Source organism: Electrona antarctica (assembly GCF_951216825.1).
Source record: "Electrona antarctica genome assembly, chromosome: 2".
Taxonomy (NCBI): Eukaryota; Metazoa; Chordata; class Actinopteri; order Myctophiformes; family Myctophidae; genus Electrona; species Electrona antarctica.
Genome location: NC_136807.1, coordinates 53,993,579 through 54,016,451, shown reverse-complemented (window position 1 = coordinate 54,016,451; position 22,873 = coordinate 53,993,579). Strand labels below are relative to the sequence as shown.

General features: G+C 42.8%; 1 protein-coding gene across 2 annotated transcripts; it reads left to right on the top strand.

Moving 5' to 3' along the window:
* The first annotated feature begins 4,313 nt into the window (after nt 1-4,313).
* Nucleotides 4,314-20,624, top strand: LOC306917085 (uncharacterized protein). Of its 2 annotated transcripts, XM_079495211.1 has the most exons (5): nt 4,314-4,769; nt 9,549-9,689; nt 12,582-12,767; nt 17,512-17,676; nt 18,989-20,624. In XM_079495211.1, exons 1-5 carry the CDS (start codon nt 4,469-4,471, stop codon nt 20,476-20,478), a joined length of 2,283 nt encoding a protein of 760 aa, XP_079351337.1. In that variant the 5' UTR covers nt 4,314-4,468; the 3' UTR covers nt 20,479-20,624. The 2 variants fall into 2 exon arrangements, with proteins under 2 accessions (XP_079351337.1, XP_079351338.1); XM_079495212.1 differs by lacking the exon at nt 9,549-9,689.
* The last annotated feature ends 2,249 nt before the right edge of the window (nt 20,625-22,873 follow it).

Sequence of the window (22,873 nt, the reverse complement as noted above, 5' to 3'; positions counted from 1 at the left end):
GTTTTATGTAATAATAACAACAACAATAATAATAATATTAGTATTAGTAGTATTATTGCACTTTTCATAACAAAGTTATGAAGTGATATTAATTAAGAGATGGAAGCAAAACTTAATGAGCTTCAGAGCTAACCATAGCACTGAGACGGTATTGCTGAGAGTTTCAAATGACCTCCTGACTGCAGCAGATAATAACCTCCTCTATGTACTGGTGTTGCTGGACCTTAGTGCTGCATTTGACACTATTGACCACCACATTCTGCTACAGATACTGGAGCACCTGGTTGGCATCAAGGGTGTCGCACTGAAATGGTTCGAGTCCTATCTGTCTGACCGATTTCAGTTTGTTAATGTCAATGTCAATGAAAAGATCAATTACGGAGTTCCACAAGGCTCTGTGCTTGGACCAATACTTTTATCTTTATATATGCTCCCTCTGGGTAACATCATCAGGGAACACTCCGACTACGACACTCAACTATATCTATCGATGAAACCGAATGAAACGGACCAACTAGTCAAACTTCAAGCATGTCTTAAAGACATAAAGAGTTGGATGACCCGTAATTACCTACTCCTCAACTCTGACAAAACAGAAGTTATCGTGATTGGCCCTAAGCCCCTAAGAGACAAACTAGCCGACGAGAACTTTTCCCTAGATGGCATTACCTTGGCCTCCAAGGCCACTGTAAATAATCTGGGAGTTACCTTTGATCAAGATATGTCCTTCAAATCTCACATCAAACAAATAACAAAGACTGCCTTTTTGCACATCCTGTCCAAAAATGACGCAGAAAAACTTGTCCACGCATTTGTTACCTCAAGGCTGGACTACAGCAACTCGCTATTGTCAGGCTGCCCAAGTAAGTCTCTGAAAAGCCTACAGCTATTTCAAAATGCTGCGGCGCGTGTGCTGACAGGTACCAGAAGAAGAGACCATATCACTCTTTCACTGGCCTCTCTACACTGGCTCCCGGTTAAATACAGAATAGAGTTCAAAATTCTTCTCCTCACCTACAAAGCTCTCAATGGTCAGGCACCACAATATCTCAAAGAACTCATCGATCCCTACAAACCAAACAGAACACCAGTGCGTTTACAGTATGCAAACATGCTTACTGTCCCAAAAATATCAAAAGTTACAATAGGAGGCAGGGCGTTTAGGTCCCAGGCACCTCAGCTGTGGAATCTTCTCCCGGCTTCGGTCCATGGGGCTGACACACTCTGCACATTCAAGACTAGGTTAAAAACCTTTCTCTACGACAAAGCCTATAGCTAGACTTGTCTCCAATACTCGCTCACCCGATAAAGTCATAAGGGTGAGAACTGAGTAAGGGGAACCTCCCGCCAAACCCCGCACCTGTGTTGTGTGTCTGCTAAATACCATAATTGTACATTGTTTGTGTGGGTTTGTCTCCCAGCAGTGCTTGTGATATTCACTGTATAGGCTCCAGTAAGGCCTGCCACTAACCCAACATCCGGGGAATCCGGGGAATCTTCATACATCGTCATAAGATAAGAGCACCCCTCACTTCACACAGGTGTGATATATATTTGTTTAGATCTGTAGTGGTGTCAACATCCATTATTTCCGTCATTTAAGCCACGGACCACCATTTGATGAGATTTAACCTCTCAGACCCAAAACTTGTTACTTGCGCGAGCAGAGCATGCGCAAGTACTGTTTCTGGCTGCGTATGTCAAATCGGGGATCCCCGGAGTCTCTTTTCGTCCTCCACTTCGCAGTTCCGTGGACCTCTAATATTAACCCCCAACTGACTGCCGAGTGTGACCGTGGACCAGGCCACTTCATGGAGCCCACCAGAAGTGTGACCGTGGACCCGGCCTCACAGTGCACGACCTGGACCAGATGTGGACCAGGCCCCTCCATGGAGCCCACCCTGTCTATCTCTCTTCTATTCTTTCTTCCTATTCCCCCTTGTAGGCCATAAATGGCCTACAAGTGCGCAAGCAGAGTACGCAAGTACTGTCGACCGCTACAAACTGTCAAATCTCAGCTTCTCTGTGAAAGAAGACCATGAATTACCAGAAGATGAAAGAACATGAAGGTAATTCTATTTAAGCATTTCAAATTCATTATTTCGTTACGTAATTAACAACAATCAATTACGTAATGTAATTAATATGGATGATTGACGGCTTTCAATGGTGACGTATATGTCGATCAGTGTCGGGTGGATTAAAGGAAATTCCTCTATTATATACGTATATGTAATTTGTATGTTGATTAGCGGTATACTGTGGTTACTTTGCGTATGCCCTGTTTGATGCGTATGTATCGTAGCAGCATATGACGTCAGGGTATAACTGGTACAACTAGCTCTCAATGATGACGTAATAAAGATGTGGATTAAAGGACCCAATGCCAGGGTGTAATTGGTTTTCAATGGTGATATGTTTTAGTGTCGGGAGGATTAAAGGTAATGCCCCTATGTATACATGTATGTAATCTGACACCACTGCCATATCAAGCACAAATAGTCATTACGTCATACGCTGGCACGGCGCATAGCCTACACATCAAACGGCGACATACAAAAACGAAAACTATTACTTGCGCGCTCTGCTTGCGCAAGTAATTACACACCACCCAGCCAATCACAGCGCAGAAACGCATTTTGAGGACACAATCTCTAGAATTAGTAGTTAGATAAACATTGTGTATACATGTTTTAGCGACGTCATGTGGGTCGATACATCACCATCATCATGATGATGTCGTCATACTGTACTGCAGGGGTCATGAGGTGCCATGTTTTCTCCAATGTTCAGCTTTAAGGGTTTGTGTAAACACATACATTGAATGCCATTGAAAATGAATGGCCAGTTTTGAGTGTTTGTGTAAACACAAACATTGAAGACAAAAGTGAGGACGTAAATTGTGATTGGCTGGAATGAGATGATGTATGACGATGTATGAAGATAAGAGCACCCCTCACTTCACACAGGTGTGATATATTTTTTTTTAGATCTGTAGTGGTGTCAACATCCATTATTTCCGTCATTTAAGCCACGAACCACCATTTGATGAGATTTAACCTCTCAGACCCAAAACTTGTTACTTGCGCGAGCAGAGCATGCACAAGTACTGTTTCTGGCTGCGTATGTCGAATCGGATTCTGTATTTTTGGTGGCGTCGTTCGGCCAATCAGAGCGCGAGTTGGCAGTTGGCACCTTTAAAAGTTGGCACCTCGACAGAGTGCATTTCTAGTTTTAGAATATTTAGTTGTCATTGAATAAGACTTTGTCCACAATTCCATGCTGTATTGGTATATTGGTAGGCCTCTATGTAATGTTGGTACCATAGTAGAGACAACAGGCAAATGAACAAAATAACAATTCCACATTGTCTAATTGTGTATAGGCCTTTCATATCTGTATACAAGGGCTTAATTTAATTAACAATTTTATTTTAAAATAAATATCCTCTCTCTCAAGGCTCATACATAGTCTGGATTTTCGGTGGTGAGGTGACCACCGGAGCTGAAATAACATTGAGCGGTGGTGAGTAAAAACAGAGAGAAGGGCTGGGGCGGTGGCTTGCTCTTCACCGCGGCTCGTGGCGTCATGTTGTAGTTCGGTGGTCACCTAACCTCCGAAAATCCAGACTATGTATGAGCCTTCACACTTGTGCCAGTGTAGTGTCAGTGATAACCCTCCCCCTGTGCCAGTGTTGGCACCCGTGCCCAAGGTTGCCTGCCCCTGCTGTACCTTGCAATATTTCTTTTCATATATGAAATGTATTTCACTGTGAAAGGTTTGACATTCATGTTATTTATTCCTAAGATTAGTGGAAGGCAGTCCATATCCACAATTTAACATTTAACCTTTTTAATCACTATAATCACTCTAAATATAGGTAGGCCTACTGCATACTATCATGACATCCATGACATTCATGACTGATGTTTCCAAATTATTGATCCATTGCCTATCCTTTCTTCAATTATGTTTTGCTGTTGTGTTATCTATTTTGTCATTTTGTCTGTTAGACTGTTTGTTTACTTGTAGGCCTAGGCCTATAATTTGTTATATGTATTGTTTGGTTGATTTGGTTGTTGTAGTTTCTGTGTTAATTTTTGTTGTTAAAGTGTATAGGCTACATGTATTGTGTCTAGGACCTCCTCGAAAACGACACAAGGGTTATTAGGCTATTCCTATAAAGAATTGCAATCACCATCCTTGTATTCAGTAGTTACAAACCTCCTCCACCAGGTGGCGACGGGCAGCAGCTGTGCCAGCACCCTTTGCTGCGCATGCTCGTGACACGTTGACCCGGGCCGGAAGTAAATGCGTTTTTATTTTAGCCGTAATGGCGGAATCGGCGAGGCGGAAAGTTGTGGAACCTTTTTGTTTGTGATCCTCGACGTTAGAGAAGAGACATTTACACATTATTAGTGTATTACACTAGTAACCGAGAGCTTTACACATTAGTATATTACAGTTAATGAAAATGTCTCCTAAAGGAGGTAAAAGGAGTCAAATGGAGTTTGTACGGCTGAAGATAAATGAACACATGACGTCGGTGGGAGAGGAGATAGTGTGTGTTTTGGACAAACAGCGTGGTGTCGATGTTTGTAGTGTGACGCTTAATGTCAGAGTGTTTGTGTTGGAGCGCCTCAGCGCGGTGGGAGAGTTCATGTACAACTTCTTCCAGACAGAGATGGAGACACTAGAAACTCTGCTGGAGAAACAGAACAAACTGCTGGACGTGATGCTACAGCCACACATCAGACTACACAGAGCAGGTTGGTAAACTGCGTGTGCGCGCGCGCACAGTAGACGATTCTCATGAGTTTTTTCAACTGTTTTAAATCACCTATTTGTGAGGGCAGAAAAGTGACAATGCTAAAGGTGACTGGCCGGAATGACATTCGTGATGATTTAATTGGTTGACCGATTCACAACAAAAGCAAACTTTTCACAACAAAACAATTTCCCCATAGAGTGCTATTTCTTGTTTTGGCCACTAGATGTCAGCAGGGGGCAATGTAAAAGCCTCCGGGCAGTGCATTAGTGACAGTGTCACACTGTGACAACATAAAAACATTTTTAAATATCAAAACAAGGAGTCAAGGACAAATGTATGATGTACCAACCAAGATAACATTTATTACATTATGAAACCTCTCAACCTGAGTTCAAAAATGTAATGCCTCATAGCAGTGGCAGTGCAAATACTGTGCGTGTGATTATAGTCTATGACCAATCAAAACACAGTAGGCCTCAGGCCTGTATAACCTTGTTAAACTTATACAAACATGACATCGTCTTGTAAGTTTTAAACAATCATTAAATGACCGTAAGACATTAGAGTGCAAATACACATAGTAATAGCTTTAGCTTATACTCTGTAGGCTCACTAGGCTGTAGCCTTATTGCAAGAACAATAAACATAAGAACTGTAAAACAAAACACGAAATAAACTCAGCTTAGCCATCTCTATTTAGCTAAATAAAAAATATATAAATTATTAGCCCTGAAACATGACTGCCATTAGCCCTGAAACATGACTGCCATGATGATCATCATGATGATTATCATGGCAGTCATGTTTCAGGGCTAATAAATTATAAAACAATGCAATGTATCACAGTAAGTCAAATAAAAACACAATGGCCGCTCATCTTAAAAGAAAACAAAATAAAAAATTAATACTAATGAAAGCTATAGGCCTACTTATTTAGCTCAGCCGTTTTTTGCCAGAAAGACCAGCATGTTTACCATATCTGGCTTGAGCAGAGAACGTGACGGGGTAACAACATTTCCAGCCGTGCTGAATACACGTTCGGATGGCACGCTTGTAGCGCACGCACACAGATACTTACGGGCCAAGCGCGACATCATTGGGAAATGTGACTGTCCATAAGATTTCCACCACATTAGCGGATCATTGTCGCCGTGGATCACCTTCTCCTGGCCATATTTGATCAACTGGCGACATCCGCTCGCCCTGCATCGGTTACCTGCTGGAGGAAATGAAATGAAATGAAATGATTACTATATTTACCCAGGGTATCTGGGCTAAGCTGTAGGAACTTGTTTCCAGCCAGGCCCTGCTCATAGAACATTTCATCGTAGTGGTTCAATGCCTTGTTCAAGGGCACTTCAGCGGTGGTAATTTGAACGTGTCGGACCGCTGATTCGAACTGGCGACCTTCCGGTATCAAGACCGCTCTGCAATCCACCGCTGCCACTTAGGAGGCTACCCAAAGTCTGTCTTTTTGGGGGGGGGGGGGGGGGGGGCGGCGGGGGAGGAGGAACCTGAGCAGCAGGCTCTTCTGCGGCCTCATCGCGTCCTGTATTCTCGCCTGCTCGTGCTGCGTTGTTGTCTTGCTGGATCTCCTCGTCCGCTCGCCTCTCCAGACTCAAATGGTGCTTTGTGTCCTCCAAAGCGGCGTCCCTGCTCTCATAGCCCCCACGATAACGAGGATCAAGGAATGTGCATTTGCGAGCAAACTCGAGCACTTCTAAGCCATATTTTTGTCAGCTTTGTCAGGATCCCCTGCTTTATGGCCTTGGTCAAAGCTACATCCCCCTCTGGTGTTAGCGTCTTATCTCTGCATAACTTGAGCATGGGAAGGTGAGCAGAGCTGGTCACGTAGTCTTCGGCTGATAAAATATCAGTGAAGTCTCCGACTGGTTTCAGTGCCTTGAAAACAGCCGTTAGGACGTCGACGTCTGACCAGTTGAGTTTCAGCTGGGTTCTTTTGTCAGCTGCCAGGACTGGTATGATGGAGTCGGTGTGCGCCAGGAAGCGCTCGACCGTATCAAGTTTAGTTCAGACAAACCCTAGACAAACATTAAACCTGTGTATATTAGGAGGGGGTAAAAATACATGCTTGCTTGCCAGCCTTGCCCACATTAATTTCATAACATTGTATTATACACTTAATGGGATATATTTATTTTATTACCGTTTTTAGAGCCTGTGTTTTTTTTCCCATTGGACGACTGATGCTTGGCTAGTTCTCTCTTGCGGATCCAACTGTGTGAAAAGGCAGCGGCGATGCAACGGACATTGGCCAGTCTAGCCCTCACTTCCTCTTTCTGCTGATTCAGTGTGTTGTTAACAGCTAAATTAAGATTATGCCTGAAGCAATTTATCCATTGCCATTCCAGATCCCTGATGGCGGTGACGATGTTGGCACCGTTGTCTGTGGTTATGGCCGTCAATTTGTCTGCATCAAGCTCCCAATTCTCCAGTGACTCTTTGAGTGCATTTGCTATATTCTCCGCCGTATGGTTTTCTGGGAGATAGCTGGTCTGGAGACATCGGGACTCAAGTTTCCACTTGGGTGTAATTGTGTGGAACGTCAATGACATATACGGCGCCATATTTCTGGAAGACCACATATCACTAGTCAATGCATAGTTGTCGGCTCCTGCCACAAGCTTTTGGACTTCACATTTGACTTCATTGTACATTTTCGGGATTTCTTCCTTTGAGAGTATTTACGTCCAGGCAGGTCGTACTGGGAATCGAGTGTTTTCAGCATATTCTTAAATGACTTCTTCTCCACCGTGTTGAAAGGGCGCATCTCTTTGACCAGGTACCTCGCCAACAGCACGGGTGCATGTTTTCCAACGGCGACCATCCCGTTCATACTTTCTCATTTTCGCCAAAGAACTTGGAAGTGATGGGCCTGGCTGGGGTTGCTTAGCTGTGGCTTTTGTTGTTGGCGAGCGGTCTGTCTCTTTGAGCCTGGCATAAGTAGTGGGATGATTCTTCTGCAGGTGAGTCTTCAAGTTTGTTTGTATTTCCCCCTTTTGCCTTCACGTCTCGCATGCAAAGCTTGCACACAACGATATCAATATTTTTCATTTGTCTGGAACCCGAAATGCTGCCAAACAGCAGTATTTCCACATGATTTTTTACGAACCAACTTGCTAGGACTTGTTACTCTCACCGGCGCCATGTTTTGTTTGCTTTCCTGGGCGGAGGTGGTCCGACCTTATAAAGGGTCCGACAATGCTGCTGTCGCCTCGTCGCCTTAATTCAGCGTCAGTGCCAGTCAATGCATGGACACTAAGTTATTAGGCAAATTATAGTTGTTTAAAATGAAATACTCGTAAATTCATCACACAGACACACACATACAGTAATGTAGATGTTTTTTTCATATTTACATTACGGTAAAATTACGATATTAGTATTATGACGGTATTCAGTATTATTTATATACTCCGCGATATTACCGGTATTCGGTATTATTTATATACTCCGCGATATTACCGGTATATATTATCGGTATATTGCCCAAGCCTAGTTGATGTCTCTCCATGGTGCCTCTATGTGCCCAAAACAACAGATCTACAAGCTGTCGACAGCCATGGCGCAGTGCGTTGATATAGCTTGTATGTTTTTTGAGTGGTGCCAGCCCCTCCTATGCCCGGCTTTGTGTGTCTGTGTACCCCATAGCGGAGATTTGATTGGCTGAGCAATGTACGTATTGACAAGTCTGACGACAGAAAAGTGAGGACGCCAATTGTGATAGGCCGGAATTTGATGATGTATGATAAGAGCGCACCTCACTTACCACACAAGTGTGATTTATTTTTCTCCCTCTACTGTGTGTGTGTGTGTGTGTGTGTGTGTGTGTGTGTGTGTGTGTGTGTGTCTGTGTGTGTGTGTGTGTGTGTGTGTGTGTGCGCAGTCACCTCTTCACCGAAAACTGGACTATGAATAGAACTTTAGCCTCGCAGAAAATACCACTGCATGGTTTTTATTTCTTTATTTTTTTTGCAATGTCAGATTCGTCTGACTACGTGAGGCTAGTGAAGAGTGCCATCCTAATGCTGTAGCGTACGGATTAACACATTTATTTAGTTTTGAGTGTTGCAACCACTCCATTGCGGAGTACAGTACAGTAGAGGGACCCCCGGGGATCCCCGCACGGTAAAGGCCTATTCATAGTATGGATTTTCGGTGGTGAGGTGACCACCGGAGCTGTAATAACGTGGAGCGTTGGTGAGTGAAAACAGAGAGAAGGGCTGGGGCGGTGGTTTGCTCTTCACCGCGGCTCAGTGACGTCATGTTGTAGTTCGGTGGTCCCCTCACCACCGAAAATCCAAACTATGAATAACGCTTTACTCTGTCATTTCTCGACCATTTCGGACGTGGAGCGGCTCGCCAGAACCGGCCCGCCAGAACCGGTCCGCCACCCTGGGCGCGTTCCTGTGGGTCTGGAAGTTCCGGGGACCCCCACACAGTTTTGCACCACTCAGTTCACACGGGTGTGATTTTGATGCAAATTCTAAACATGATGGGTCCAGCTGCAGAACTTGTGGCACTTAAAGGAATGCAGTCAATGCACAGTTGTGCTCTCCTGTCAACTGATTGAAAAAGTAAAACAGTAAAATTGATCGACACGTCTGTAAATGGCCACGACATGTTGACTCGCCAAATACCAGTCGTTTAACATCCCTAATTGAAGACATTATTCGTGTCCCATCATATAAAGTCCTTATCCAGGTCACATCAAAGGCCTCATTGTTAAAGTCCTTATTGTATTCCTTCATTCCAGACCAGTGTGTGGAGTCCAGTCTGCAGGTGAAGATCAGTCCTCCAGCCACCACTGTTTCTATTAAACAGGAACCTGAAGACCACCTTAAACAGGAATCTGAAGACCACCTTAAACAGGAACCTGAAGTCCACATAGATCTCAGTAAGTTTCAAGCTCTTTTCAGTTTACTATTTAGGCATTTAGCAGACACTCTTTATCCATTCCAGAGCAACTTACAGTAAGCAAGGTAAGCACATTCATCAAATGTATAGAGACAGTGTAGTGTCTCAGTGATCTAGGATCATACTGTAGGTAAACCATGAACCTAGCAGCAGTCTAAACACTATAATTGTGTGGTTGCCGCAGTCGCTTACATAGGCCCCTCCCACTAATATTGTCAGCCAATTACAATGTCACGTTACTCCTGTGATCATGCGTAAGTAAGTCGGAGGTGATATATCTCCTAAAAATCATGTTTTTGCAACAAACGGTTATATATATATATTCGCATTTGCCACCTAACCCAGGGTCTACTCTCTAAGTCACTCGGGGGGGGGGACTGCATGACGAACACATGTTGGACTGCATGACGAACGCGCCCGTATCATTTTAGACACTGTCCCCAACCTTGATTCTATGGGTCTATTGTTTTGTGCCTGGATCGATGTTTTCCCTTTTTTTAGCCCTGTGTTGGTCGATGTGTCCTTCAGATCTTTAACCCATTTTGGGCGGGAACCCCTTTTGGTGTTTTAAGCATTATGCTATACGTTAGCTATTGAAAAATAGATCTACAAGCTCATAGCGCTACAAGCTTGTAGGTCTGCTATTTTTTTTTTAATCGTAAAAATGCAGTACAAATCTTTGAATTTATATTCTTTCAGAGCGAACGTTATTTTTTATTTTTTGACGACAGGCCTAAATGGGTTAAGTGATTTGGAAATTCTGTATTGCTTGAATAATTGGTCTTTTGACTCTTTGCTACAACCTCTGTCCAATTTTCCTGGACTCTCTTGAAAAGTAATTTCCTGCAAGGGAATTCTTGTCTTTATAAACGATTGTAAAACATAGATTGGTTACGTAACCAACAACAGCCAATTAGCTACTACAAACGTTATGCAAAGCTCGGCCAATCACAGCGGAAGTTAGGTAGGTTACTCCGGAAGAATAATAAAGTGTGACAATAACTATAGGGGCAACCACAGTGTGGTTGCCCCTATTAGTGTGGTTACCACACTAATAAATAATCTATACATTGAAACTAGACAAACTGTAGGTTAATAAATTAACCCAGCATCTGTCTAAATAACATGCTATCTAAATTACATTTTAACCTCTGCATAAGACTGCATGGTGGTAAAGACTAGTCATGTGCTACGGCTAAGATGGAGTCTGAAGGGTTAAATCTAAGGATTCTGAGCTCCACTCTTGTGGAGCTATCATCGGGTGAAAGTGTGTCGGTACTAAGGATGTAAAGATGAACCGGGTAATCGGTATTAACATTAACAATGTGATTTGCATCGATGTGTTGACTCCTAGATCAATCTGAATGTACCATGAATCGGACTAGGGTTCAGTTAAAACATCAGTAATCTGATCCATCAGTGTTTCCACCATTCATTAGGGAATTTAGAAAAACATATAAATAAAAACAGCTGACCTTTTTTAACCGATGTGAATAGTGAATACTTTATTTTCCATGGTTGAGAACTGCACCTGAGCACTACTGTGTGCACTAGCTTTTCATGTAACAGAGGAAACTCTGCATGAAACAAATAATAAATATAGCTGCAAGCAGCGATAAAGCGGGACCAAGATAGAAGACAACAGAAAACAGAAAACGTCAACCTTGCGGTCCAAGGGCAAGAGCTCTACTGACTACTACACAGAGACAATCAGTTACTCCATTGTTAACAGGAACATCATTCAGTGTTAGTTCAGCATAAGTACTCAAACTTTTAGAAATGAGCAGATCTACATGCTCATAACATGTCCCAGTACAGTACGGCACGGTACAGTACAGAACAGTACCATATGGTACAGTACGGTACAGTACAGCACAGTATGGTACAGTACGGTATTACACTATTGCACTTATTACACTATTACACTTATTACACTATTACACTATTGCACTTATTACACTTATTACACTATTACACTATTACACTACTATTACACTTATTACACTAAATACACTTATTACACTATTACAAAATGAGACTTATTACACTATTTCACTATTACAGTTACTAGTATCTCTATTAGTGTGATGCATGTCCTAGTGTCTGATGGGTCAAAAAGTGAGGTCAAATGTAATCTACTTCAATATTTCTATAGTTGAGTCATCACAAAACACAATGCATACACTGAGTTGTCTTTACCGGGATTTGAACACACAACCTTGTGGTCCAACGGCGAGAGCTCTACCGACTGAGCTATGTAGACACAGTCAGTTGACTCATTCTACACAGTAACATCATCCAGTATTCATATAGGTATTAGGTGCAGAAGAAGAATTTTCACAACCCAGAAATTGTCATTGGCTCATAAAAACTTCATTTTTTCACTGCTGCGATTATTTGTCCGTATAGGTCCACAGTTCAAGTGTAGAAGTTTTCGTGGGTTTTGATCAAAGATTCTGGGAGGAGATGCATTTTAAATGTTTTTCATATAATTAAAAATGGCGGGTGATCTAAAGGTCAGAGGTCAAAAGTCAGAACACGGAAGTTGTTCGCCATGAGGAGACACATATGTGTATCAAAGTGTCATTGCTAACGGTCAAACGGTTCATGAGATATTCACGTTCAAAGTTTGCATTTTCAATTGAGTGCTATAGCGCCACCATTTGGCCAATCGTCATGGGCTTCGCATAGTCACCGTTTGGCATGGCCCTCTACCATGTTGACAAGTTTCGTGAAAACCGACTGCACGGTTCAGCCAGAACAGCTATTTTTGGCGGAAGGAGAAGAAAAATAAACACAAAAACAATAAGTGACTTCTTGGTCCCTTAATAATATCAAACCTTTACCGTTTCTCATTGTGTCTTTTCCCTAGACTCCCTGCACCTCCCTGTGTGTAAAGAGGAGGTTTCCTCTGAAGAGGAGAGGAGCTCCAGTCTGGTCCAGGAGGAACCAGAGCCTCCACACATTAAAGATGAGCAGGAGGAGCTACTTCAAAGACCAGAAGAGGTTGATAGGCCAATGCTGACATTACTAACAGTGAAAAGTGAAGATGATGATGGTGAGAACAGAGACACAGAGCCTGTAGCCAGCACCTCAACTGAACACATGAAAACACAAGCTGATGTAGAGGACTGTGGAACATCACAACCAGCTAGTGATGAGCAGCTCCTCTCTTCACACTGTTCTGAATCTGACATCACTGAAGACAGTGATGAGTGGCAACCCAGTGTAGATCAGTCACATTTAAACACACTGAGGTCACACAAGACACAACGTGTGGAAGGACAGAGATTGTCTTTGAGCAACAAGATGTCCCGGGACCTGAAACCATCAAAAGAAACTCACTCCATGCAGAGTCACACAGGGAAGATGAGTTTTAGTTGTGCAGTGTGTTGCAAAAAGTTTAATCATAAGGGCAGTCTAAAAAGACACATGATGACCCATACAGGGGAAAAAACATTTACTTGTTCAGTTTGTAGAACAGTCTTTAGTAAAAAGGGTAACCTAAAAGCACACATGACGACTCATACAGGAGAAAAGCCAGTTACTTGTACAGTTTGTAGCAAAGGCTTTCGTGATAACAGTGATCTAAAAAATCACATGAGGACTCATACCGGAGAAAAGCCCTTCACTTGTAATGTTTGTAACACAGCCTTTGGTGACTTGAGTACTCTAAAAAAACACATGAGAACTCATACCGGAGAAAAGCCTTTCACTTGTAAAGTTTGTAGAAAAGCCTTTGCAAGGTTGAGTAGTTTAAAAAATCACATGAGGACTCATACCGGAGAAAAGCCCTTCACTTGTAAAGTTTGTAGCAAAGCCTATGGTGACTTGAGTAATCTAAAAAAACACATGAGGACTCATACCTAGGGATGGGTATCGTTTGTTTTTTTGCGAATAGAGTACCGATTCCGGTTCTGCTTATCTTAGCGGTTCCCTATTTCGGTTCCAAAATGGTATAAAATAACTTAAATAAGAGGTCAAATGTTTATCTAACAAAAAAGCTCAATGTCAATTTAAGACATGTATAATGAATAGTATAACATCCTCCTTTATTGAGACATTTGTGGATACTATAGTGATTCTTTTAAATATAATATCTATATCTATATAATATCTATTCTGTATTTACCCAGGGCAATAGTGTTGTAGGCTACTTCTCTTATTACCAATAATAAATAAAAGCATGTCTGAGATCTGAGAACACACACACACACACACACACACACACACACACACACACACACGATTGACTGGGCAAAGGTGAGAACGGGTTTTCCGATCAACGTGCTAATGGGGGGATCATTGAAAACAAAGGTGGCTTGCATGCTGTTTGCAGAAATGTGCATGCACACGGGCTGCCCAAAGTAGGCTATATTTTGTTGTTTTTTCGCCACCTCTCTTCGAAGTTAGACTGGCAAGCTCTAAACTGACTGGGCATCTGGACCCTACGCCGTGATCACACACACACACACACACACACTCTCACACACACACACAGGCGCTCATTCGAAGTGAGTGCACCAACGCTTTCTCTCTCCTCTCTCGTCTCATGTTGATTCAATGCTGCGCAGCCAGCGTACTGCGCACGTATGCAGTGAAGACTCAGGCAAGGCGCAAGATTCCTGTCCCCTCTCTTAAAAGTTTCCTCCCATAAACTTCACTTGAAAATTACGTTTAAGAAACTATAACAGATTAATCGCCCAGGACGAAGTTCTTTGTCCTTTCTATTAGTAACGCCCGACGCTCAGGACGAAGTATTGTCCTAAAGACGAAGTTTATTGATACGAGAACAGATCGCCTGGCTGTATAGCCCAGGCGCGCCTGCTGGGCTCTCCTCGGTGACGCGCAAGACTGAGACGTCATCAAAAAACTCCCTCCTCTGTTTAGCTGATGAAAACGAAAATCTTAAAACGTTCATAAATCGCGATCTAAATCATCCCGTCTTTTTCTGAAAAAAGATCCTGTGTTAGACGGCGCTCCGCGGTCCAGTCGCTAGTCTCGATAGATGTATTCTTGTCTCCCGTTGTTGTCGATCGATTCTAAAGTGCTGTGGCTATTGTTAGCTGCTACACAACATCATGAACTTCCGGCCGGTCCGTCCGGAAAAGGCGTCCGTGTTTATAAATCGACTGGGCGCATGAATGTAATGGATTAAATAGTTCAAGGCAATTAAAGTGTTAATAATGATGTTGCTTCAATGGTTCAGTGCCAGGCACAGCGCGTGTCACTGTCTCTAGACTCCTTGACAACTAACTCCATGCAGAGAGATAGCTCCGCCTCTGCAAGCCACAAGCCCACAACGCGTCGCTGATGCAACGCGATGTAGGCTTGTAGATCAGCTCTGTTCCCTGCATGTCTATTAAAGGACCACTTTTCAACCTATCTTCATATACTAGGTCCTCACTAATAATCATGAAAAAATGGCGCAGTTCTTTTCTACTCTGTCTGTGTCTCATAAGAGGGCTGTGGGCAGTTCAGAAACCGTCTTCCAGTGACATCATCAATGGGGAATACAAGCTAATAGAAACTGCAGGCTTTCTAGTCCTGAAAAGTTGCAGTGCGAAAATGGAAGCCATCGTTATCACGATAATGAATCTTGTTTAAAAAAAGAATCTGCCTAATGATGATGTCACTGGAAGACGGTTTCTAAACTGCCCACAGCCCTCCTATGAGACACAGACTGAGTAGAAAGAAATCGTGCCATTTTATCATGATTATTAGTGAGGACCTATTATATGAAGATAGGTTGAAAAGTGGTGAAGTGGTCCTTTTAAGGGAAGAAAATGAATAAATATCGTGTGACTGCGTGTCTGTGGGAACCGATAGAGACAACCGAAATTGAATTATTGTAATGGGTACCCGGTACCCAGACACGTTCGGTTCGGTACATACTGGGACCCACCCCTATTCATACCAGAGAAAAGCCCTTCACAAGTAATGTTTGTAGCAAAGCCTATGGTGACTTGAGTACTCTAAAAAGACACATGAGGACTCATACAGCAAGGTGAAATATTTAGCTGAACCAGAGGGCATGGCCATCAGTATAATACCCCTGTATCCACCTGTTTCCAGTGTCCTATGAGCCCTTTTTTGAAAGTTGTGCATAACTTCCTGATGATTCTTTTGGTTTTGTTATGTTTTAACCTAAGCTATCCGGATGGGGTAAACAGTGCTAGTTATTCAGGCCATTCACCACAAATAAAGAGGTTTACATTTATTGAATTCCGAGTGCATGTGTTGTTTTTGCTCTGGATCGTCTGCCTTGCATTTGGAGTGCTGCTGTATCACTGAATGAAACCCCGCCCAGTGGAGTGAACACAGATTGTATCTGTCCTCCCATTGGCTCTTGCCTATCACTGCCGGGTCATAGTTCACCAATGCTGAACCCTAAAGCCAAATTCCAATACCCAAAATCTCGGCCACTCGCTCACTCCCACTTGCTCACTCTGGGTCATTCCAGCTTGACCCGTGGTGAAAAGCAAGCAAACGCCATTTTCGTGCTTGGACAAAGCCAGCCAGGGACACACATAGCTGTCTATAGGAGTCGTTGCACCACTCAAAAAGATGAGATGTTTTCCAGATGTACAGGGAACTCTGTGTGTGTCTCCATCTCTGTGCTGCTCTAGTCTAGTGCACGTCTCTCGCCGTGTGTGCGGTTTTTATGTCCTACTTGCGCATAGTGCACAGAGAGGACGACCAAGATGTGCCATAGGCTCACTTTCCCCTCGATCACCTTGGCCGTCAAGGCGTCAACTCTGCACACACTATGCACAAGCAGGAAGTCAGGGGAGTAAACAAAACCATGCACACGACGAGTGACATTCATTGCACAAGAGCAGCTGACAGCGTTGACGACAGAGTCCTATGTGAAAATAACCGCTCACTATTTTGGGCTGTGAAGAGTTAAGGCCTATTCATAGTCCAGTTTTCGGTGAAGAGGTGACCACCCAAACGGTGTTTAGTAAAAACAGAGACCGCGGCGTGAAGTCATGTTGTAGTTTTAAGTGGTCACCTTCAACGAAAACTTGACTATGAATAGAACTTTAGCCTCGCAGACGATACCACTGCATGGATTTTATTTCTTTATTTTTTTTGCAATGGCAGATTCGTTTGGCTATGCGAGGCTAGTGAAGAGTGCCATACTACTGCTGTAGCGTACGGATTAACACATTTATTTAGTTTAGAGTGTTTCAACCACTCCATTGCAGAGCTTTGTGTGTCCCTGGGTCCCTGGCTGGCTGGCTGGGTCCGTCCGAGCACGGCAATAGCGTGTCACACATTAACTGTATATATATATGAGTATTTTGGGTGTGACAGTACAGTACAGTACAGTACAGTACAGTACAGTAGAGGGACTCCCGGGATCCCCGCACGGTAACTGTCATTTTTCGACCGATTCGGACACGGAACGGCACGCCAGAACCGGCACGCCAGAACCGGCCCGCCACCCTGGCCGCGTTCCTGTGGGTCTGGAAGTTCCGGGGACCCCCACACAGTTGTGCACCACTCAGTTCACACGGGTGTGATTTTGTATTAACATGGGTGGGGCCTTGATGCAAATTCTAAACATGATGGGTGCAGCTGCAGAACTTGTGGCACTTAAAAGGAATGCAGTCAATGCACAGTTGTGAGTCACATGAGGTGACTTAATATGAGTCGACGGTGACTTAATATGAGTCATATGAGTCGTTTAACATCCCTAATTGAAGCCATTATTCGTGTCCCATCATATAAAGTCCTTATCCAGGTCACATCAAAGTCCTCATTGTTAAAGTCCTTATTGTATTCCTTCATTCCAGACCAGTGTGTGGAGTCCAGTCTGCAGGTGAAGATCAGTCCTCCAGACACCACTGTTTCTATTAAACAGGAACCTGAAGACCACCTTAAACAGGAACCTGAATACCACCTTAAACAGGAACCTGAAGACCACATTAAACAGGAATCTGCAGACCACATAGATCTCAGTAAGTTTCAAGCTCTTTACACTTTACTATTTAGGCATTTAGCAGACGCTCTTTATCCAGAGCAACTTACAGTAAGCAAGGTAAGCACATGCAATTAACCTATGCTACGGCTAAAATGGAGTCTGAAGTGGTAAGTGCAAGGATTATCCCAGAAATGTGTATTTTATTCTGATCTCTTGTGGAGCTATCATCAGGGGGGAAAGTGTAAGAAAGTGAAGATGAACCGGTGAATCGGTAATCGGTTTGTGATTTGCATCGATGTGTTGACTCCTGGATCAATCTGAATGTACCATGAATCGGACTAGATCAATGTACATGAATCGGACTAGATCCATCTGAATGTACCATGAATCAGACTAGATCAATCTGAATGTACCATGAATCAGACTAGATCAATCTGAATGTACCATGAATCGGACTAGATCAATCTGAATGTACCATGAATCGGACTAGATCAATGTACCATGAATCGGACTAGATCAATCTGAATGTACCATGAATCAGACTAGATCAATCTGAATGTACCATGAATCGGACTAGATCAATCTGAATGTACCATGAATCGGACTAGATCAATGTACCATGAATCGGACTAGATCAATCTGAATGTACCATGAATCGGACTAGATCAATCTGAATGTACCATGAATCAGACTAGATCAATCTGAATGTACCATGAATCGGACTAGATCAATGTACCATGAATCAGACAAGATCAATCTGAATGTACCATGAATCGGACTAGATCAATGTACCATGAATCGGACTAGATCAATCTGAATGTACCATGAATCGGACTAAATCAATGTACCATGAATCGGACTAGATCAATCTGAATGTACCATGAATCAGACTAGATCAATCTGAATGTACCATGAATCAGACTAGATCAATCTGAATGTACCATGAATCAGACTAGATCAATCTGAATGTACCATGAATCAGACTAGATCAATCTGAATGTACCATGAATCAGACTAGATCAATCTGAATGTACCATGAATCGGACTAGATCAATCTGAATGTACCATGAATCGGACTAGATCAATCTGAATGTACCATGAATCGGACTAGGGTTCAGTTAAAACATCAGTAATCTGGTCCATCAGTGTTTCCATCATTCATTAGGGAATTTAGAGCGCAATAAAAACAGCTGAGCTTTTTTAACCGATGTGAATACTGTATGTTCCATTGTTGAGAACTGCACCTGAGCACTACTGTGTGCACTAGCTTTTCATTTAACAGAGGAAACTCTGCATGAACAAATAATAATATCAAATCTTTACCGTTTCTCATTGTGTCATTTCCCTAGACTCCCTGCACCTCCATGTGTTTTCCCCAGAATCCCTGCACCTCCCTGTGTTTTCCCTAGACGTCCTGCACCACCCTGTGTGTAAAGAGGTTTCCTCTGAAGAGGAGAGGAGCTCCAGTTTGGTCCAGGAGGAACCAGAGCATCCACACATTAAAGATGAGCAGGATGAGATACTTCAAAGACCAGATGAGGTTGACGGGCTAACGCTGACATTACTAGCAGTGAAACGTGAACATGATGATGATGGTGAGAACAGAGACACAGAGCCTGTAGCCAGCACCTCAACTGAACACATGCAAACACAAGCTGATGTAGAGGACTGTGGAACATCACAACCAGCTAGTGATGACCAGCTCCTCTCTTCACACTGTTCTGAATCTGACATCACTGAAGACAGTGATGAGTGGCAGCCCAGTGTAGATCAGTCACCTGTAAACACACTGAAGTCACACAGGACACATGTGGAAGGACAGAGATTGCCTTTGAGCAACAAGATGTCCCGGGACCTGAAACCATCGAAAGAAACTCACTCCATGCAGAGTCACACAGGGAAGATGAGTTTTAGTTGTGCAGTGTGTTGCAAAATGTTTAATAATGAGGGAAGTCTAAAAAGACACATGATGACTCATACAGGAAAAAAGCCCTTCTCTTGTTCAGTGTGTAGCAAAGGATTTAGTCGCTCGTGTCATCTAAAAAGACACATGACGATCCATACAGGGGAAAAACCATTTACTTGTTCAGTTTGTAGAAAAGTCTTTAGGCAAAAGGGTCACCTAAAATCACACATGACGACTCATACAGGAGAAAAGCCAGTTACTTGTACAGTTTGTAGCAAAGGCTTTCGAAATAACGGTGATCTAAACACACACATGAGAACTCATACAGGAGAAAAGCCCTTCACTTGTAAAGTTTGTAGCAAAGCCTTTGATGAGTTGAGTAATCTAAAAACACACATGAGGACTCATACAGGAGAAAAGCCCTTCACTTGTAATGTTTGTAGCAAAGCCTTTGCTTTGTTGAGTAGTCTAAAAAAACACATGAGAACTCATACCGGAGAAAAGCCCTTCACTTGTAAAGTTTGTAGCAAAGCCTTTGGTGAGTTGAGTAATCTAAAAACACACATGAGGACTCATACAGGAGAAAAGCCCTTCACTTGTAAAGTTTGTAGCAAAGCCTTTGGTCAGTTGAGTACTCTAAGAAATCACATGAGGACTCATACCAGAGAAAAGCGATTCACTTGTAATGTTTGTCGCAAAGCCTTTGCTGTGTTGAGTACTCTAAAAGAACACATGAGAACTCATACCGGAGAAAAGCCTTTCACTTGTAATGTTTGTAGCAAAGCCTTTTGTCAGTTGAGTAATATAAAAACACACATGAGGACTCATACCGGAGAAAAGCCCTTCACTTGTAATGTTTGTAGCAAAGCCTTTGGTCAGTTGAGTAATCTAAAAACACACATGAAGACTCATACAGCAAGGGGAAATATTTAGCTGAACCAGAGGGCATGGCCATCAGTATCCACCTGTTTCCAGTGTCCTATGAGCCCTTGTGTGAAAGTTGTGCATTACTTCCTGATGATTTGTTTTGTTTTGTTTTAACCTAAGCTATCCGGATGGGGTAAACAGTGCAAGGTATTCAGGCCATTCACCACCAATAAAGATGTTTACATTTATTGAAATCCGAGTGCATGTGTTGTGTTTGCTCTGGATCGTCTGCCTTGTATTTCAAGTGCTGCTGGATCACTGAATGAAACCCCGCCCAGTGGAGTGAACACAGGGTGTATCTGTCCTCCCATTGGCTAGTGCCAATCACTGCTGGGTCATGGTTCACAAATGCTGAACCCTAACATAGATATAAAAAGCTAGATACCTCATTGCAATTAATTGGAGCGACCTGTATCACAGACAAGGTGGAAGTCAAGCGGAAGTGCAGAAGGTACACCAAAGACTTTTAATATACAAAGATAGTCATCCCGGTTGGAGCCACTAGAGGCAAAATGGTACAAATCCTACAAATGGTAGGCGTGGTTTGCTTCTTCTCCAACATACCTTTTAGTACAGCCTACTGCTGCACAATGTTTTGTTATTGTGACATAGTCAGTCAAACTTGTCTTTATAGGGAAAAGCATTTGGTGGTGCGTATGACCTGATTGTGAATGTGAAATAAATAACAGATGGCAAAATGTCATGATTCCCAAATCAGCCCCAATCAACCAAGACAGTTATGGAAAAAGTCCAAATTCATGTCACAGACTCCAACCAGCTTCCGGTCTCCTAAAATGGTGTGTGCCCACGTCACGCAGATACGGGAAGTAAAACAGAGATCTTGCTATTTCCGTCTTAGGGCACGCTGCCACTCAAGTGACTAAGACCCGCCTTCCTCTGATTGGCGTACCGAACGTCCGCTCTGTGACTCACGCAGAAACTTCTGTGGCTTCGTTCCCTGTAAGATGGTGCTCGAGAAACAACGGAGGCGACTACCTTTCTATGTCTATGGAGATGCAGAGTGACGCCCAGAGCCGAAGGAGGCGACTACTTTTCTATGTCTATGAACCTGACCGTCATTCTTCACACCAGTGCATGCGTGTTAACTTGTAGCGTGGGGAATGGACCTTCTTATAAGTGTTGTATTTGGGTTGGCGCATACGTTGTTCAGAGATACTAACAGTCCGACAGGCATTAGTCCGTGGCTCCCAACATGCATTGCTGGTTAACCCATTTAGGACTGGGGCCGATTCTAAAAAAATCTCTTCTAAATACTAAAAGTTTTCTGAAAAACGTTTCTATTTCTATATTTCGTTTCTATTTCTGTGTTTCTATGTCAGTGGTTCTCAACCTTTTTCATGCTAAGGACCCCCAGAATTATTTCTATTTGGCCGTGGGCCCCCATCTGAAAATATGTTTTTCTATAGGGACCCCTTCAGAAGCAAAGATTTGAGTTAAAAACGTTCGCTCTGAAAGAATATAGGCCTATTTAAAGATTTGCGCTACATTTTCACGATTTTTCCGCGCTACGAGCTTGTAGATCTGTTATTTTTCAATAGCTAAAGTATAACCTAATCCTTAAAACACTGAAAGGGGTTCCCGTCCTGAATGTGTTAAGACACATGCGTGGCCGGTTAAAACTCACCCGTGGCTTCCCTGTGAGGTTCGGTTTAGGTTGGGGTTTAGGATGTTGGACTAATGCCTGTCGGACTGTTAGTACGTCAGACCAAACGCATGCACCCGGATTTGGGATGACGTCCGCAGGCACATCAATGGCAGTGAATGTGTTCATGTGGACACAACAAACCTCTGGCTTGTCGTGTGCCGTCCATTTGCCATGTTTTTAACCTGTTGTACTGGCTGTACCTTTTAAAGATATTCAGTCGCAATGGATTAAGTCCCATTCACCAAATGCCTAAATTGTAATTTGTAAAATTGTCAATCTAGCTGGGTCCCAATTTGTTAAAATTGTGCACTTGGTGACAAGTTTTTGATTTGTGGCATGGTGGTAGGCATGGTTATAAGGTTTTCAAAAACCATCGCAAACGAGTTGGGCTCGCCCCCTAGTGGTCTGTTTGCGATGAATCTAATATTAAATTGATTAGTATATGGTTACAAATCAAAATAATTGATAAGAGATTTTCCAATGGATTATATTAGTATTGGGTGTGCTAAGTAACATACAAAAAAATTGGGGAAAAATAACTTCTGGAAAGGCATCGTTTTCAAGATGGCAATTATTTTGGATTTTAACCATATACTTTAATTTTATATGGTGGAGTATATTATAGTACATTGTGGGATGTATATTGAGATGGCAGGTATGTGACATTGAAAAGGACAAATCAAACATATGGGACACTTTATTAGAACACAAAAAAATTCGCCTCAGTAATGAACC

Excerpts from the sequence above, each read along its gene's own strand:
- LOC306917085 (XM_079495211.1), top strand. The coding sequence starts at position 4,469 with ATGAAAATGTCTCCTAAAGGAGGTAAAAGGAGTCAAATGGAGTTTGTA. Across the intron at positions 9,690-12,581 it reads TGAAGTCCACATAGATCTCA|ACTCCCTGCACCTCCCTGTG; the intron begins GTAAGTTTCAAG and ends TCTTTTCCCTAG. Across the intron at positions 12,768-17,511 it reads GAAAAGTGAAGATGATGATG|ACCAGTGTGTGGAGTCCAGT; the intron begins GTGAGAACAGAG and ends CCTTCATTCCAG.